This window comes from Camelina sativa, chromosome 13, assembly GCF_000633955.1.
Source record: "Camelina sativa cultivar DH55 chromosome 13, Cs, whole genome shotgun sequence".
NCBI lineage: Eukaryota > Viridiplantae > Streptophyta > Magnoliopsida > Brassicales > Brassicaceae > Camelina > Camelina sativa.
Window position 1 is genome coordinate 10,473,114 of NC_025697.1, and position 19,125 is coordinate 10,492,238.

Sequence of the window (19,125 nt, forward strand, 5' to 3'; positions counted from 1 at the left end):
GAGGAGACTGAAGCATATAAACGTTGGGAGTTCTTGGCGGAGTTAGAAGAAAAATACCTCAAGCAGAAGTCCAAGCTGCACTGGTTGAAAGTGGGGGATAAGAATAATAAAGCTTTTCATAGAGCGATTACTGCAAGGACAGTTTTAAATTCTATTAAGGAGGTTCAGGTTCCGGATGGGAGAGTGGTTGCGGGGGAGGATGAAATCAAAGTAGAGGCTGAAAGGTATTTCAGAAATTTTCTGCAGACCATTCCCGTTGGGTTTGAGGGTACGACGATGGAGGAGATGGAGCTCTTATTGCCGTTTTGCTGTTCTGCAGTGGATCAGCTAGCTCTAACCAGGGAAGTTTCAGGTGAGGAAATCAAAAAGGTACTCTTCTCCATGCCTAATGATAAGTCTCTTGGACCTGATGGTTTTACTTCATAGTTTTCTAAAGCCACTTGGGAGTTTCTGGGCTCTAAGTTCGTGTTGGCGGTTCAGTCTTTTTTTGCGAAGGGGTTTCTGCCTAAAGGTACTAACTCCACTATTCTAGCTTTAATACCCAAGACAGTATCTGCTAAGGAGATGAAGGATTATAGACCGATATCCTGCTGCAATGTGATCTATAAGGTGATTTCAAAAATCATTGCTAATAGACTAAAGAGGGTGCTTCCGAAATTCATTTCTAGCAACCAATCTGCATTTGTGAAGGACCGTTTGTTGATTGAGAATGTGTTGTTGGCTACTGAATTAGTTAAATACTATCACAAACCCTCTATTTCTGGTCGTTTTGCTATAAAGATTGACATTTCAAAGGCTTTTGATTCGGTTCAATGGTCTTTCCTTTCCAAGGTTCTTTCCGCTTTGAAGTTTCCACCGATGTTTATCCACTGGATAATGCTATGTGTTACGACCGCCTCGTTCTCAGTACAGGTTAATGGTGAGCTTGCTGGCTTTTTCCGTAGTTCCCGCGGGCTTCGTCAAGGATGTTCCCTTTCCCCATATTTGTTTGTTATTTGTATGGACGTTCTTTCAAAGTTGCTTGATAGAGCGGCGGGTGAGCACAGGTTTGGGTTCCATCCCCGTTGTCGGACTCTTGGTGTCACCCATCTTAGTTTTACGGATGATCTAATAGTCCTCTCGGATGGTAAGGCTAGGTCTATTGAGGGCATTATTGCAGTTTTCACTCAGTTTGCCAAGTTATCAGGTTTAAACATAAGCATGGAAAAATCAACGCTTTACTTGGCCGGGGATATAGCACATCGCCTTGATTCTGGTCAATACCCATTTTTCACTGGCTCGCTGCCAGTCCGCTATTTGGGGCTCCCATTGGTCACTAAGCGTCTCACTACTGTCGACTGTTCCCCTCTACTAGAGCAGATTAGAAAGCGAATTGGCTCCTGGACAGTTAGACACCTCTCATTTGCGGGTAGGTTTAACTTGATCTCCTCGGTTCTTTGGAGTGTTTGTAATTTTTGGATGGGTGCATATAGGTTGCCTAGTGGGTGTGTAGCTAAGAGAAATTCCATTTGTTCAGCGTTTCTCTGGTCGAGACCAGAGATGAGCACTAAAAAAGCAAAAGTGGCATGGGAGGTTGTGTGCAAACAAAAATGCGAAGGTGGTCTTGGTCTGAGATCACTTCCTGAGGCTAACCTTGTTTGTTGTTTAAAATTGATTAGGAGAATAGTGTCAAAGGGTGATTCCTTATGGGTGCAATGGGTTCATCTGAATTTATTGAAGCAAGCTTCATTTTGGTCCCTAAAGAGTACGACAAGCCTGGGTTCTTGGATATGGACAAAATTACTTAAGTATCGGGATCTAGCAAGACCTTTTTGTAAGGTGGAAGTGGGGAATGGGGAGAGCACATCTTTTTGGTTTGATAACTGGTCTGGTATGGGTCCGTTTGTTGATGTGGTGGGACCTAGTGGTGTCTTAGATATGGGGATTGGTTGGTAAAGCACAGTGGCGGAGGTGTGGACTCGACGTAGACAACGGAGACACCGGGCTGATCATCTCAATGCGGTAGAAGACGCTTTGTCACTTCAGTGGCAACAACGTCAGATGCATGACGATCAGGTGCTTTGGAAAGGGAAAAACGATATGTTTTGTCCGAAGTTTGTGACTCGGGATACTTGGAACCATTTACGCACTACTTCTAGTATTGTGGCCTGGCACCAGGGAGTTTGGTTTCGTCACTCGACTCCCAAGTTCTCGTTCTGTGTATGGTTGGCGGCTCTTGACCGTCTTTCGATGGGTGCACGTATGGTTATGTGGAATGGCAGTTCTGCGGGTACTTGTGTGTTCTGTCAACTTACCATGGAAACAAGAGACCATCTCTTCTTTGCATGTGGTTTTGTTGCTAACATATGGTCAGTCCTTGCTAAGGGTTTGATGAAGGCTCGGTTTACCACAGATTGGAGTTCCCTTCTAGACTACGTCTCTGATCCTAATGTTCCGCTGGTGGAAGGGTTTCTTATTCGCTACTTATTCCAAGTTGTGATCTATACGGTTTGGTGGGAGCGGAATGGTCGCAAGCATGGTGAAGCACCGACGCCTGTGGATACCATCATTCGGTGGGTTGATCGGCAAATCAGAGATCAGTTTCTTGCTATTGGTATAATGGGGGATCGAAGATATGATGCAGCTTTTCAGTTGTGGCTACATTCTAGGGTCTAGCATCACTGTTTCAATGTTTATCTAATGCTATCTAATGCTATCTAATGCTATGCACAAGTTGTAAAAATGTTCTAACTTTTTCTTTTCAGTATAATTTAACATTCTATTCAAAAATATATATATATATATAAACCAAATCTATATTCCATATCTGTTTTGAAACGTGATTCTGTATTTTTAACACTAATTTGTAAGTTTTTAATATTAATAGTCTTGTATGAAAAATGAGATAAATTTGTTCGGTTAAATGGTAATTAATATAGCATATGTTTTTTTTGCTAAAGTAATAGTTATATGTTGTCCTTGTCCCCAATTATATTTTTGTTCAATTTCTGTTTTTTTTTTTTTTGCCAGCATTCAATTTCTGTTTTATCCACTCTTTTTCCTTCTTTCTCGTTTAACTCCCAATAAACTATTTTTTAGATCCACCTCCACTAACATCCACTAATGGAGTTTGAAGCCTTATCGATTGTTCCAACTTTTATAGATTGCATTTTGAAGCCTTATCGATTTTTTAGATCCACCTCCACTAAACATCCACTAACTCCCAACCAATTTGTACAGATTGCATTTAATATGAATCAGAAAAAAAAAAACTTCGTTACCTACACCTTGTCACTCTGAATCCAAAATTTAAACCAGTTCACATAAAATAAAATTGTGTTTCAATAGTAGACAAAAATATTATATATATATATATATATCTGTCACACTATTATAATTCTCCTTAATATCTATTTTAAACCAGTTAAAGAAATAACCTGCAGTGACATACAACTAGTGAAGGCTGACATGTCGTATAATTGCAGAAATGTCGTAGATGCAAAATTAAAATATATCAAATGAACCAAAACTGACATGCAAATTGAAATTAAATTCATCTCTGTTTCTTCTTGTCACCATGGCTGACACTACTTCTGCTACTATCACCACTGCCACTGAGAATCAAATTCACCATGTTAACATGGCGAATATTACCAAACTCACTGCCTCCAATTTCTTGATGTGGAGTCGTCAGATCCGTGCTTTGCTCGCCGGTTATGGTCTCGCCGGCTACCTTGATGTCACCACGGTGGCTCCTGATTCCACTATTCTTCGTGAAGTTCGCACCACCTCTAATCCCGAGTACAATCTTTGGCAACGTCAAGATCAGCTTATAGTTGCAAGTCTCCTCGGTACAATCTCGGTTGAGATTCAACCCATCCTCTCCAAGGCTTCCACCACTACCGAGATCTGGGCTCTTCTTACCTCTACCTATGTGAAGCCTACATGGGGCCACATCAAACAACTTCGGGAACAGATCAAGCAATGGCGTAAAGGTACCAGATCCATTGATGAATATGTTCAAGGTCTTGTCTCTCGATTTAATCAGCTTGCTACGATGGGAAAACCGTACGAGCATGAGGAGCAGATTGAATACTTACTTGGTGGTCTCCCGGAGAACTACAAGCCGATTGTTGATCAGATAGAGGGACGTGACTCTCCGCCCACCATGCCGGCTATTCACGAGAAGCTTATCAACTTCAAACTGAAGCTTCAGTCTCAAGCATCTGCCACATCGGTTGTTCCTGTTACTGCAAATGTTGCTTTCAACAAGTCTTATGGTCACTCCAATAACAACAACTCCCGTCATCATCGCTACTCCTCTCGTGGCTCTTTGTCCTCTTCGTTACGTGGTGGTCACGGTAGAGGGTATCAGGGACAATGTCAGTTATGTGGCGTGTTTGGTCATAGCGCACAGCGATGTTCTCAGTTGTCCACATCGTCTCGTGGATTTCAGCCCTCGGGTGGAAATTATTCTCCTTCTCCGGGGTCACAAGGTTATCCTCATGCTAACACCGCTACTATCCCGTCTTATAATCCAGCTAACTTGGTGATGGATAGCGGTGCTACTCATAATCTCACCTCTGACCTCTCCAACCTCTCGCACCATCAGCCATACTCCGGTGGGGAAGAGGTCCAAATAGCGAATGGATCCGGTTTAAAGATTACTCATACGGGTTCTGCTTTACTCCCTACACCATCTAGTTCTCTTGCTTTAAAGGATGTTCTATATGTTCCTGATCTTTGAAAGAATCTGATTTCGGTGTATCGTTTGTGTAATGCTCATAAGGTCTTTGTGGAATTCTATCCTGCATATTTTCAGGTGAGGGATCTGAGCACGGGAGTTCGGTTACTCCAAGGACGAACTAGGAACGGATTGTATGAGTGGCCAGTTGATCAGAATACCATTAATGTCTTCTCTGCGACCACATCTCCAAAGACTGATCTCTCTTCATGGCATCTTCGACTTGGGCACCCCTCTCTACCAGTTTTAAATTCTCTTGTTTCTAATTTTTCTTTACCACTTTCTTCATCCACACAAAAACAATCATCTTGTTCTGATTGTCTTCTTAATAAGAGTCACAAGCTCCCATTTTCTACAAACACAATCGTGTCTACTCAACCCCTTGAATATGTTTACACTGACGTTTGGTCCTCACCTATTACTTCTACAGAAGTCAAATCCACTTTACAAGATACACTTGGTTATACCCGTTAAAACTCAAATCCCAAGTCAAAGATGTCTTCATTGCCTTTAAGGCTTTGGTCGAGAATCGGTTCCAAACACGGATACGTACGTTGTATTCAGACAATGGTGGAGAGTTCATTGCTCTGCGGTCGTTTCTGGCTTTACATGGTATCTCCCATCTAACAACGCCACCTCACATCGACATATTGTCGAAACTGGTTTGTCTATGCTCAGTCACGCCTCTGTTCCTCATACTTATTGGCCTTATGCATTTGCTACGACAGTGTACTTGATTAACCGATTGCCCACAGACGTGCTTGGTGGTGAGTCATCGTATAACAAGTTACTTCGCACACACCCTAACTATCTCAAACTGAAGGTGTTTCGCTATGTGTGCTATCCATGGCTCCGACCTTATCGCCACAATAAACTCGAGCCTCATTCAGCTCCATGCGTTTTTCTCGGTTACTCTCTAACACAGAGTGCCTACTTATGCTTTGATGCTGTGAATGGGAGGCTCTATACGTCTCGTCATGTGCAGTTTGTTGAAACGCGTTTTCCGTTTGCTGAGCTTCCTGTAAACAATGCTGTCCTTAAACCGCCGGTTCTCTCATTCTCTCATCCATACTCGACTTCGATACCTGTGGTGCACACACCATCTACAACAACATCGGTTTCTCCCCCGAGCCAACATCTTCTTTCCTCCTCTTCAGCTCCGTAGTCCCCAACCACACAGGTGACTCCGGCATCGTCGTCGTCATCAGCTTCCTCTGTTTCATCGGGTCATGAAAACAAAACAAAGCAGGCTCAAGATGGTTTTTCCTCACAGGCCTATCCAGGCCCACGAGATCAATCTGGTTCTACAGGCCCAGTAACAAGGCCATCGGATTCAGCAAACCCAGAATCAAGTCCCTCTACGAGGTCATCCTCTGATCACTTATCCTCCGCAAGTTCACCTCCGCCTATTGCTCCGCCACCTCCGCTGCAGGTGCAACCCCCACAACATCAAATGCAAACGCGTTCTCATAATAATATTCACAAGCCGAATCCCAAATATAGTCTTTCGGCGATCTCCTCGCCGTCTATTCCGACTACGGTGGCTGAAGTGCTTCGCGATCCAAACTGGAGAGCGGCTATGGTAGAGGAAATCAATGCTCAGCTACGGGAACACTTTTGGGATCTTACTCCTCCAACATTGTCTCAGACTGTTATAACTTGTAAGTGGATATTCACTCTTAAATATCACCCGGATGGCTCTATTGCTCGTTATAAAGCTAGATTGGTAGCTCGTGGTTTCCATCAGCAATATGGGGTTGACTACTCTGAAACTTTTAGTCCGGTGATTAAATCAACCACAATTTTCCTGTATCTACAGATTGCTGTCAAGAAAAACTGGGCGATTCATCAAGTCGATGTGAATAATGTGTTTCTACAGGGTACACTAACGGAGGAGGTTTATGTTTCTCAACCTCCGGGTTTTGTTGATCCTGACCGGCCTTACCATTTCTGTATATTAAGGAAGGCTCTCTATGGCTTGAAACAAGAACTGCGTGCTTGGTATCAAGAGTTGCGTCACTTTCCGCTTGAATCTGGGTACAAGACATCGGTTGGGGATAATAGCTTGTTTGTTTATAAACATGGCACTTCACATGTTTATGTCCTCGTTTATGTAGATGATATCATCATCACGGGTCCTCTTCTACTGGTTAGTGCCTTCAACTCATCACTTGCTCGTCGCTTCTGTCTAAAAGATCTTGGACCCTTGAGTTATTTTCTGGGCATTGAAGCCACATGCACTACAACTAGTCTTCATCTGATGCAACGGAAATACATTACAGACCTTCTAGTCAAAACAAAGATGCAAGATGCAAAACCAGTCCCGACACCTATGTCCTCTTCCACTCAGCTCACGGTTCTCTCTGGTACGCCTCTTGTCGATGCAAAAGAATATCGAATGGTTGTGGGGTGTTTGCAGTATCTCGCATTTACACGACCGGATATTGCCTTGCCTGTTAATCGATTATCACAATTTATGCACAAACCTACCAATTTGCATTGGCAAGCCGTCAAGAGGGTTTTAAGGTATCTTGATGGAACTCGGTCACATGGTATATTTCTGCGATGGGATGCTCCTCTCACTGTACATGTCTTCTCTGATGCTGATTGGGGGCGTGATCGCGCAAATTATGTGTCTACAAATGCTTACATTGTCTACTTCGGTGGTAGCCCTATGTCGTGGTCTTCCAAGAAACAGAGAAGTGTCTCTCGCTCTTCGACTGAAGCGGAATACAGGGCTGTTGCAAACACTGCGGCTGAACTCAAATGGATTTGCTCACTCCTATCAGAACTGGGAATCACTCTCCCCTTCGCTTCAGTGATCTATTGTGATAAGATTGGTGCAACCTATCTTTGTGCCAATCCGGTTTTTCATTCCAAGATGAAACATGTTGGGCTCGACTACCACTTTGTTCGTGAAAACATACAATCCGGCACACTTCGGGTGGCTCATATCTCAGGCAATGATCAGCTCGCTGACGCACTCACTAAACCGCTGCCTCCACCTCGTTTAATAGTCTTGAATATCAAGATTGGAGTCAAAAAATTGCCTCCATCTTGAGGGGGCGTATAGAGAAGGGAAGTGTAACAAAGGTTAAATATGTAATTAGGAATGTCTAAAATCCTTACGTATATCACTATATATATTGTACTATCTTCTATCAATAGAATCATCCATTTCCTTACAGGCTGGACAACGGATTTAATTCTACTATACCCCTATCCCAAAAATTCTTTTCTACATTATCCACCTTTATTCTCCATACCTCTCTACTATTCCAATAATTCATAATCTCAGTTTTGCCCTTTGTTTAGTTTTGCATTATTTAAATAAAGTAACTAAATTAAATATAGTTTTTTAAAAAAGGAAAAAAACAATTGAACCTCTTTCCCCATCCGTACAACCCACGAAACACAAAATCTTCCACCATTGAACAACCATTGAAGCTCCATTAAAGCTAAATTGAAACTCGTTTTAGGTAATTTCTTGGTCTATTCAACTGTTTTTGTTCAATTTCGATGTATTTGAAACTAATGTTTATGGTGTAGATAATGTTGATGTGTTAGATTTCTAATGTGTTCTAATTTGGGGACATTCTTAGATTTGTTATAAATTGTTTTTTGTATGTTAATCTTGTTAATTCTCATTTGTTCAAGTCTATTAGAGGCAGAGTACGTTTATAATTTATGGACCTAGTGGTTGAATCAAGCTAAATAGAAATTGGATTAGGTTTTCTCCGTTTTCTCGTTTCTGCAGATGTAGGTACAACTAATATTAACTGATACAACTGGCACAACTAAAGGATAGCGAAAACTATTCTAATGTTAGTTTGAATTATATTTGCAGGGAGTAATGAATAATAATCTTCGCACATTCATTCATTTTGATTATGGGGGAAATTATTTAAACAATTGGGATGAAATACAATGGATTTCAAGAAAAGATGTTAGGCATGCTCTTTTGATGAAAGCACCTATTGAGCAGGTTACTTATTCTGCATTGGTTGATAAAATATGCAAAAAGATGATGGTAGCTGCAAGGACGAAGATGAAGTTTAGCTACATTCTAGTTCCCCATATGTCTCAGTGGGTTGTACCTGATCACGTACGAGAGAAGTTTGCCTTTCCTCCTCCGATTGATGAAAATAAAAAGAAAAGAGGAAGACCGGACGAGAAGGATTCTTTCCCTAGGAGAACATGGAAGAAAGAAGAGAAAAACTACTACTGGAAGCTTGTTTGATGTTTTCCGTGATTAATTTCTATATCACTTTGATGTTCGTAACAGTTTTTGGTTGTAAGACTCGATTGTTCTGTTTTTTTTTGTTGCAAAACTGATTTCTGCAATTACAGTACAACTGACTGTAACATTTACAACTAGGTACTTCTACGTTTGATTTAAAACTCAACAATTTTCATATTCGTGGTACAACTAAAGTACAACTATATATAACTTTGAACTTTATAAGTACTAAATTTTAAAATTCAACTAAATCCATCTCTTTTCATGTTAGTGAATACAAAGAGAACAACTATTATGGTCACTTTGACCATGTAAATTTTATGGTCACTTTGATTGTCCTACATAGAGCAAATATTCCTAATGCATTGATGATCACTTTGCTATTTTCATCCAAGTAATTATGTCAAAACATGTAAATCAGTTATTTTAGATATATTATCTTATGAAACTGTATAAAATGTATTATAATTAACTAATGTGAAAAGTACAACTATAAAAATTTAATTTATTGTATCGTACAACTGGTAATAAGGTAAAAGTAGTAATGTACAACTATATTTATGCTTGTACAACTATTAGTTTGAAGTACAATTACATGAAAATTTGGTAAAGTTTTATTATTTTCAAAACATGTGTTAAATGAGTTTCATTTTAAAATAATTTTTTTCAAGACATGTTGTAAATAAGTTTAATGAGATTCATTTTCATCCACATCAAATTCATTAATTTCAATTTAAAACTCATTTTTAAGATTTATTTTTAATCCATTTTTTACATAATTTATTTTAATCCATTTTTTACACAATTTATTTTTAATCCATTTTTACACAATTTATATTTAATCAATTTTTTACACGTTTTAAATAAATTTCAATAATCTATTTCATAAAACGGTCTCAGTTGTACCCAAAATATTCCAGTTGTACCTAAAAATCTCAGTACCAAAAACATCCAAATACAATCCAACCAAATCCATTACCTAACAAGTACCAACCAAATCCATTACAAAACAAGCACACACAACTATGATTCACTTTGCAGGTTCATCTTTCTTCTTTCCCCTCTTTCCCTTTGTATACGGACTCTTCAAGTATTTTGAAGGTTGGCATATTCTCTTCATCTTCTTAATACAAGCCTGCAACGTCCAGTCATCGCTTATAGCATCAGCCTCTTCTCTAGTTTCTGCTTCATCTTCTTCACTAGCCTCTTCTCCAGATTCTGCATCTTCTTCATCAACTTCTTCTGCTTCATCTTCTTCACCAGCCTCTTCTCCAGATTCTGCATCTTCTTCATCAACCTCTTCTGCTAAAGCTTCACCAGCTTCTTCACCAACCTCTTCTCCAGATTCTGCATCTTCTTCATCAACCTCTTATGCTGAAGCTTCACTAGCTTCTTCACCAGCCTATTCTCCTCATCATTATCCTACAAATCCAAAAACAATTGTGAATACTAGTTGTACAAGCAAACTTATTTGTACCAAAACACAAAGGTCTCTATTCCGCTACTATATAAAAATTCATCAACCAAAATTTCATTTTATTTACCTGTGGTAGCCAAGGAGAATTCAATTGTTCTTCGTTTGATGATGGTCGAGGAGGAGAATTTGCAACTGGCGGAGGAGGAGAGATTTCAGATGGTGAATGAAGAGGAGTTACTTCATCCATTGCTACCGGCTGAGGGGATGTGATTGTCGCTGGAGTAGGAGAAGCGGTTGAGGCTGGTGGAGGAGGAGCGGTTGAGGCTGGTGAAGGAGGAGCGGTTGAGGCTGGGGAAGGAGGAGCTTCTGTCAGAGGATTCATTTTTCTCCTTTTCTTTGAATTGATATCGTTTTCTCGTTTTTGGAGGCATTGTTATAGCTGGGATTAACAAAAGAATCACAAATATTTTAGAGATTTGACCCTAATTTTTAATTTAAATCCAAATTTACAAACCCTAATTTCAGATGAGATTTAGAGAATTACCTTTGAAAATGAGAAGAAAATGAAGAAATATATCAGATTTGATGTGAGAAGAGAGATGAGATGTTTGAGCAGAGAAGAAATAAGAAATCGCTCAGTTTCATCGGAGAAGAAAGAAGAAAATTTCAGGTTTGAATCGAGAAAAAAAAATAAAAGGATGAGATCCAGTTGTGGTAGATAACCCTAATAAAAGTTGGTTGGGTTGGTAATTAACAGAGTTTCTTAAAATTTTATGGTCTTTCACCAATTTTTTGTTTAAAGAAAAATAGAAAATAAATTAGGGGGAGATACGAGAAAATAAATTATGGGATAGGGATACAACAGATTTAAATCCGCTGGACTACTGATATATTGGTTAATGTATATATTATGATAAGAGTAGCATCATGTGGAGAATCATATATATAAAAGTAAGGTTTCACTCTCTCCTTATTGGTCCACTTGGCAATGCAATTTTAACAAAAAAATATTTATATTAAAACATAAATTTAAAAACAATTAATTTTCAGATTTAACTCACATAATATAAAACTAAATCATATAAATTCCCCCTATAAATTATGCATTAACTTTATTTCTCCACTAAGTTGTATTAATCAATTGTATTAAAACAAAACAATAAATTAGAATTGTAACTCTCATTTTTCTAAATGTAATTTTTCATCATTTCTGTTCCTATAAATACTCATTATCTTATTCTCTTAGTCTATCATTCTTTCATTATCTCATCTTCTTCCACTACTCTCAAATCTCTTTTTTTTGTTTTGTTTTGTTTTGTATTATTTTTGTTATTATTGTTGTATGAGTTATAAAAAATCAAATCAAATATCATTGTAAAAGCTTAGTTTTAAAGTTTGTATGATATGTATATCTTATATATATTTTTTAATCTTTTAAAAGGTTTATCTCCATTTTCTATTTAATATTAACATCTTATAAGTCATTATTTTCATACATTCTTACAATATTCACCACACAATAAGATCATGAAGTTGAAATGATCTATATCTAATTATCTATTATGTCTCTGGTTATCTCACATATTCATGTATCATTTTTAATAATTTATAAAGATCAATATAATTATCCATTTATCCATTTATAAAGACTATTTTGTTTTGTGATCCAATTGATAAATCTGCAAAGATCAATATAATATATATATATATATATATATATATTTATGATTTGAGGTTTTTGAAAACAAAAAGAACAAAATAAAACAATTGGTTTTTGTGTCTTTAATCAAAATAAAAAATGATCCAAAAAAGAAATCATATTCAACTGAAACTTAAATATAAAAATAAATTATAATTTTAAAAATACCATTTAACTAAATTCTCTAAAGATGAAACCATTAGTATGAAATCTAGCACTATAAATTAAATTGATGAGTGAAAAACAAAAAAAAACCAAAAAAATATAAGTTATCCTTGGGGTTTTAAAAATTATTGAGATTGAAGAATTCATATAATTTTATAAGAAAACTAATTTAGTTTGCCACTTCAAAAGTAATATTTTTTTATTTTGAAATATTATGTGTAAGTGTTGAGTTTGTATCAACAAACAACCAAATCATGTAAATTTTGATTTAGCCACTTGGTATTCATTTTATTTTAGGTTATAAAAAAATAAATTATTTATTTATAATTAAAGACATGTAACTCCATTTAACTCAAATGTAACTCCTATCCAAGAATTGTACATTAATTCATTCCTCCTACTAACTCATTTATCTTTCAAGAGAAAATATTTTTGGTTAAATTTTAATATTTTTTAATTATTTTGGAGATACAATATTAACTTAGAAAGTATTATAAATATACATATTTTACATTGTTCTATTTTTTAAAGATTCATTTCCATTATCTAATTTGGATTACCATCTTATAGTAATCATTCTCTCCTCCTCTCCCACCAATATCAAATGTTGTTATATCTTATATGTGGTGTAACTTGTAAGAGTTTGATTCTATATTTTAATATAGAAAGTATTATATATATTTAACATTGTTTTCAATTTTTATTTTATTTATATAAAAATAAAATATTTCTTTTATATTTCTTGCCTTTCTAATCTATTCATATTTATTTTTTAAATTTGCATAGTTAAATTTAAATTTACATATGTTGGTTTTAACAAAAAAATCAACTTTATTTGAGAATTAGATGTTTCTATTCATTTTTAAACGATCATTGTGTAACATAATATATATATAAGCATTTTGTCTTGCAATCACAAGTTCTATTTTCATTGCTTAACTCTATGGTTAAACTATAATATATGTTGTCCTATTTGTAGAAACAAAAACATACTTATTTAATATATTTAAAAGATCAGAGGATTAATCGAAATAAACATTTTTCCAAATTTTATAATTCAATCAGCGTGAGTGTACTTATAACTTGGAAAAACTTTTACATTGAAGTTCATAAAATCATATAAGAAAACTAAAATACTATGTCACTTCAAATTTGGAAGGACACACTTGGTATTCCTTTTAAAAAAAGTCAAGACACATATAAAAGTTTATTAATATTTAACTCACTTTAAAGGCATAAAAGGTCATTTAACTCAAAAATAACTTCTATTCAATAATTCCATACATTCCTCCGACAAATAATATATATATATATATATGTTCAAGATTATATTTAAATATTACAGAATTTTTTAATTAGCTAAACTTATAGTCACATATATACAATATATATACATAAGAATTTATATTACTTATTAACACCATAATTCCACCCATTATTTGCTTAACTCAAAATTGGTTTCAAAGCAAACTAAAGAAAAACAGAAACGATCTTATTGATATTAGACCAAAATATGGGCATACAAACATAATCACTTACACGGAAGATAATTATTTTTTAAAAATAACTTATTATTGCAACATCAACGTACGAAGGGTTTATATAAGCATTTAATTAGAAAAACTAAAATACAATAAATGTATTGAGAACAATATCAGTCAATGATAAGATTGGATCCTCAAAAGCAAGAAACAACATTCTCATAATTCATAAAAAATAAATGTCACAATTGTACACATCTAAACGAAATGGTATAAACATATAGTGTATAAATACAAGTGACTGCAATCCCGCATATACCTAATTAAAACAAAATAATATAAAAGAGAAAATAAAAAAGATCAAAAACACAAGAAAGTGTCAACTACACAACAACCTATGCGTTGTGTGGGGAAGCACCTAGTATAGAATATAGGAAGAATCCTTTTTGTTCTAATAAAGACAATGAAAACGTGGAAAATGTTATGTGGGACTTATTTTTGTTTTCTTTCTAATTGACAGAGAAACTTCATTATATATTGTAAACTTTATTTCAAGATAATGACTAGAGAGCTTAACTATAAGTAAACTACGTCCAAATATCAGCGTATGCGATATATCACCTACCTGGAGGTGCAATACCACGTGATTTTATGTCTAGATATTCGATCATATCAGTCCCTTAGTTATTTTATATATTACAACCATATCTAATATCCGAATGTTGATATATCAAGAATACTAATATAAATTATTATGCTTCAAATATCTTTTTATAAATAACTTAACTTACCATTTCTTACATAATTGTTACTATTTTAAAAAATATATATATATATATATATTCAGAATATATATATATATATAATTTATAGATATATACATCTAATATTCTATCTATAAATTTATATATACATATGGAGCAATTTCCAGAAGATCTATTTTTGGGTTTCTGTGTTTCTCTAACCCGTTATTATACTTTTATAAATATACTTTTATTATCATGTCGGTCATTCTCTAAATATATAAAAAATTGAGCCATCTACTAATCATGCGGAGTTGGTTTCCCATCCGGTTTTATAAACATTGACAATTTAACGTTTTTTATTTGATTACCAAAATGTAATTTGAAACATTTTCTAGTTTTTTACTTAGCTTTAGGAAACAAAACTACTGATAAGCTTCATTAAGTCACATTCCGCTAAATCAGATATTTCTTTTTCTGACATCAAAATGTTTCTAATAGAAATAAATAATAATTCTACCTATAAATATAGATAAGTTTATATTGTACTCCAACTCCATTTAAAACAGTTTACTCACTATCTAAATCAAAATCAAAGTCTTTCAGCCTTTCTCTTCTACGTACACCATAGTTATAGCTTCCTCACTTCTGACATCTTCGGGTATAATCCCTACCACCGGCTCTACCGTGGTCGTCGGGTCCGTGTTACCCCTTCGGTCTTTTATGCACTCACTCCGCCTGGCCCGACCATACAAGAAGCCGGCCTTGTTAATCTCATGTTGCTCCTCTGAGTCCAGAAAGACTGCAACTAATGCTACTGACCTCAAACCCGTTATGGAACGGTGGCCAGAGTACATACCGAACAAGCTCCCCGACAAGAACTGTGTGCGTGTATTTGACACAACGCTACGTGACGGTGAACAAGCTCCCGGTGGATCCCTTACTCCTCCTCAGAAGCTAGAGATTGCCAGGCAGCTCGCTAAACTCCGAGTAGACATTATGGAAGTCGGTTTTCCGGGGTCGTCTGAAGAAGAGCTAGAAACCGTTAGAACCATCGCCAAGACCGTGGGAAATGAGGTTCTTTCTTTATTTCCTTTACTTAAAAATACGGATTTTATGTTCTGTGGTTAATGAGGGCCGGTTCTAAGGGTGTGCAAGGTGCGAAAATGCACAAGATCCTCGATTAAACAAAATTCTGTCTTTAGAAACTTTTTAGAGACGGATAATGATTATGAGGGAGACACTAGGTTGTTGTTGGAAAAGAAAGAATACACTGCATTAGTTGCATTCTTTTTTGTCTTTGCTATTATGCAGTTAATTTCGCCCTTTTTCTACCATTTGTTTTTCTTGTTATAGTTTTTTTTAGCTAACCAAGTTTTTAGAAAGCACAATGGCGCATTATTTAATTTGAGCGTGCCATGTAGTTGACCTTATTTGGTGTTATAATTAAGATTCCAACGTAGATCAGAAATAAGAAGTGACTATAATACTAATATAATATATATATATATATATATATATATGTCCATCTATAGTTGGTTCTGACTCTGAGTAGGAAACTTAGGTATAATCACAGAAGGATTACAAACATAAATTAAGTAAAAGTTCAAAAATGACCGCAAAGAAAATAAACTATTATATTATTATTTCGCTTAGGTGGATGAGGAAACAGGCTACGTCCCCGTGATATGTGCCATCGCACGAAGCAAACCTAGAGATATTGAGGCCGCTTGGGAGGCAGTGAAGTACGCGAAGAGGCCGAGGATACTCATATTTACATCTACTAGTGACATTCACATGAAATATAAGTTGAAAAAGACTAAAGAAGAAGTGATCGAGATGGCTGCGAGTAGTGTTAGGTTCGCCAAAAGCTTGGGCTTCAATGACATTCAACTTGGTTGCGAAGATGGCGGCAGGTCAAAAATCTTAAAACCTTTATAATATATCTCAATTGTTTTGCCTGCGTTCGTTTAGTTTTACGTTTAGTTTGTTTTAAACTTATGTTAGTAGTCCTATATATATGTGTTGGCGTTGACGTTTGGGTTCATATTTTATAAGAATAATTCATAACAAAAAAATGTATTTTCTTTCAAAATGTAACTTTTTAAAAACGGTTTTCACATGGAATAAACGCGTAGATCAAACATATGAACCTTGTAGATATACTAGGGATTTTTTGTGACTTGTGATATTAACATATTTAATCATGCATGTCATAAATTTATTTTATAATACTAGTGTAATTCAGGTCGGACAAGGACTTTCTATGCAAGATTCTAGGAGAATCGATCAAAGCGGGTGCTACGGTGGTGAACGTCGCAGATACAGTTGGAATCAACATGCCACATGAATACGGACAACTCGTGACCTATCTCAAAGCAAACACTCCTGGAATTAATGATATTGTCTTTAGTGTTCATTGTCACAATGACCTTGGTCTTGCTACCGCCAACTCAATTGCCGTACGTAACTAATTCTCCTTTTGTGTGTGTGGATCTGCGTTAGATATATATATTTCACTAATTGTCAATGTGACAAAAATATAAACATAAAAAAAAAAACAACGAGTTTACATGATCTGTATAGGGTATACGTGCGGGAGCAAGACAAGTCGAAGTAACGATAAACGGAATTGGTGAAAGAAGTGGGAATGCGTCTCTTGAAGAGGTATCATCATCAAGTTCATCACCATAATCACATCACCACCATTATATATCATGATCATCATCATTATCAACGTGAGCATTTATATATATGGTATGTAGGTCGTGATGGCTATGAAATGTCGAGGAGCATATGTACTGGATGGTGTTTACACAAAAATAGACACCCGGGAAATTATGGCTACAAGCAAGATGGTAACTTTCTTTGTAGACTCTTTTTTATTTATCAAAAACTTTCTTTATACACATGTTATGGATATATCTATATATATATATATATATAAACAGTATACATATATATATGTATATATATATATCAAGATAATGATGCTAGTTATTATGGTCTTGATAAGTATTAACAAAAAAATATATGTGAAACTGTTGAGCAGGTTCAAGAATATACGGGCTTGTATGTTCAACCACATAAACCGATAGTTGGAGCCAACTGTTTTGTCCATGAGAGCGGCATTCACCAGGTTCCGTATTTTAGTATATTTGTACTCTTATATCAAAATGACGATAAAAAATGTCAGATCGAATTGATTATATGAAGATTGTTCGAATATTTCGCAGGATGGAATATTGAAAAATCGGAGTACGTATGAGATCTTATCACCAGAAGATGTTGGGGTCGTTAAATCTCAAAATTCCGGCATTGTTCTGGGAAAACTTAGGTAATTATTCTATGAAAAGAGAAATTTTTAACACCATTTTGTTATTTTGTCTTATTAATTTATTAACAACTATGGAAATGTGCAGTGGACGTCATGCAGTGAAGGATCGGCTGAAAGAGGTATACCTTGTGATATCGTAATATCATTAATCTTGAGTAATGTAATTATCATATATTATATACACATATGGTACAACTGTACTCTGTACATACCAGATGACTCTATTTTGCGATAAATTGAACACTTATGGAATAAGTCATACTTATGTATTTTTCTATTCGCAGTTGGGATATGAACTCGATGACGAGAAATTGAACGACGTCTTCTCACGGTTCAGGGATTTAACCAAACATAAAAAGGTTTTAGCTTACAAACTTAATTATATATGATACAAGAATGTAAAAGACAAATTAACATACATTTTTAGAAAGAGAAATCTTACACGTAAACTGGTTTCAATTTGTTAATTTTTTCAGGGAATCACGGATGCTGATATAAAGGCATTAGTAACAGCTACTGATGAAATTTCTATCGAGAAGTTAAACCGCGCTAATGGTAAAATGCCTAACAGCTATATACCAGTTCCTCAGGTTTCCCTCTAATATGCTTAAATGTGTCAATACTTTGTATGTTTGTGAACCACGGGGCAATATCAAGTTCTATTTGATAGGCCTTCTCTTGTTGTAATGAATAAAAACAGTATAAGTAAGAATGGGTTGCTTTTTTCTTTAGTGAGAGAACTCATACTTATTTAGTATTTTATATGTTTGTTCAAAAAAAATTAGTATTTTATATAAGGGATATAATATATGCAATAACTAAATTCAGAATATTAGTTTTCAGACAACTCGTCTTCTCTCTTTTTCAAATAAAGTATATCATCTTGGTATTTTTCATTAAAGGAAATATTGTTTTAGAAATTCAGTATCAATTTTAGCATGTAATTAATACCTAATTTCAACGTCATGCAAAAAAATAAACAATTGTATCAAATTAACATTTATAATGATAACAAAGATGAATATTAACGTTTACCATCATCAATTTCTGTCAAACGATTGTCTTTTGCGTCTTGGATAAAAAGATTTTCAACATAAAATAGTAAACAAAAGCCTTTTTTTTTTCCTTTTTTTTTTCTTTGACAATTCAAAGCCTGTTTAGTTACTAGCCACTCAGTCCTTTCAAGATATAATTACGGATTGGCAAACAAAATCTGGATAGATATTTGAAAAAAGAACAGAATTACGCACAAGTAATATTAAGCAAAGCCACCTACGTACCTACCTGGAGGTGCAACCACCCATCTGCCGAACTGGAGGT

General features: G+C 35.5%; 3 protein-coding genes across 3 annotated transcripts; 2 read left to right on the plus strand and 1 right to left on the minus strand.

Moving 5' to 3' along the window:
• On the plus strand, positions 3,557-4,726 carry LOC104738119. The gene has a single exon (XM_010458348.1). It carries the CDS (start codon positions 3,557-3,559, stop codon positions 4,724-4,726), a length of 1,170 nt encoding a protein of 389 aa, XP_010456650.1.
• LOC104738120 (proline-, glutamic acid- and leucine-rich protein 1-like) lies at positions 9,994-10,762 on the minus strand. The gene is made up of 2 exons (XM_010458349.1): positions 10,508-10,762; positions 9,994-10,329 (listed from the first exon to the last, which is right to left on the minus strand). The coding sequence occupies exons 1-2, from the start codon at positions 10,760-10,762 to the stop codon at positions 9,994-9,996; spliced, it is 591 nt and encodes a 196-aa protein (XP_010456651.1).
• LOC104736315 (methylthioalkylmalate synthase 1, chloroplastic) lies at positions 15,014-18,536 on the plus strand. Its single transcript, XM_010456278.1, has 10 exons — positions 15,014-15,545; positions 16,125-16,384; positions 16,717-16,930; positions 17,055-17,135; positions 17,234-17,326; positions 17,521-17,607; positions 17,705-17,805; positions 17,891-17,924; positions 18,090-18,164; positions 18,282-18,536. Exons 1-10 carry the CDS (start codon positions 15,192-15,194, stop codon positions 18,405-18,407), a joined length of 1,425 nt encoding a protein of 474 aa, XP_010454580.1. The 5' UTR covers positions 15,014-15,191; the 3' UTR covers positions 18,408-18,536.

Coding starts and splice junctions, on each gene's coding strand:
- LOC104738120 (XM_010458349.1), bottom strand. CDS start 10,762: ATGAATCCTCTGACAGAAGCTCCTCCTTCCCCAGCCTCAACCGCTCCT. Junction 10,330..10,507: donor ATTCTCCTTGGCTACCACAG/GTAAATAAAATG, acceptor TCAGCATAAGAG/GTTGATGAAGAAGATGCAGA.
- LOC104738119 (XM_010458348.1), top strand. CDS start 3,557: ATGGCTGACACTACTTCTGCTACTATCACCACTGCCACTGAGAATCAA.
- LOC104736315 (XM_010456278.1), top strand. CDS start 15,192: ATGCACTCACTCCGCCTGGCCCGACCATACAAGAAGCCGGCCTTGTTA. Junction 16,931..17,054: donor CTACCGCCAACTCAATTGCC/GTACGTAACTAA, acceptor TGATCTGTATAG/GGTATACGTGCGGGAGCAAG. Junction 17,136..17,233: donor GGAATGCGTCTCTTGAAGAG/GTATCATCATCA, acceptor TATGGTATGTAG/GTCGTGATGGCTATGAAATG.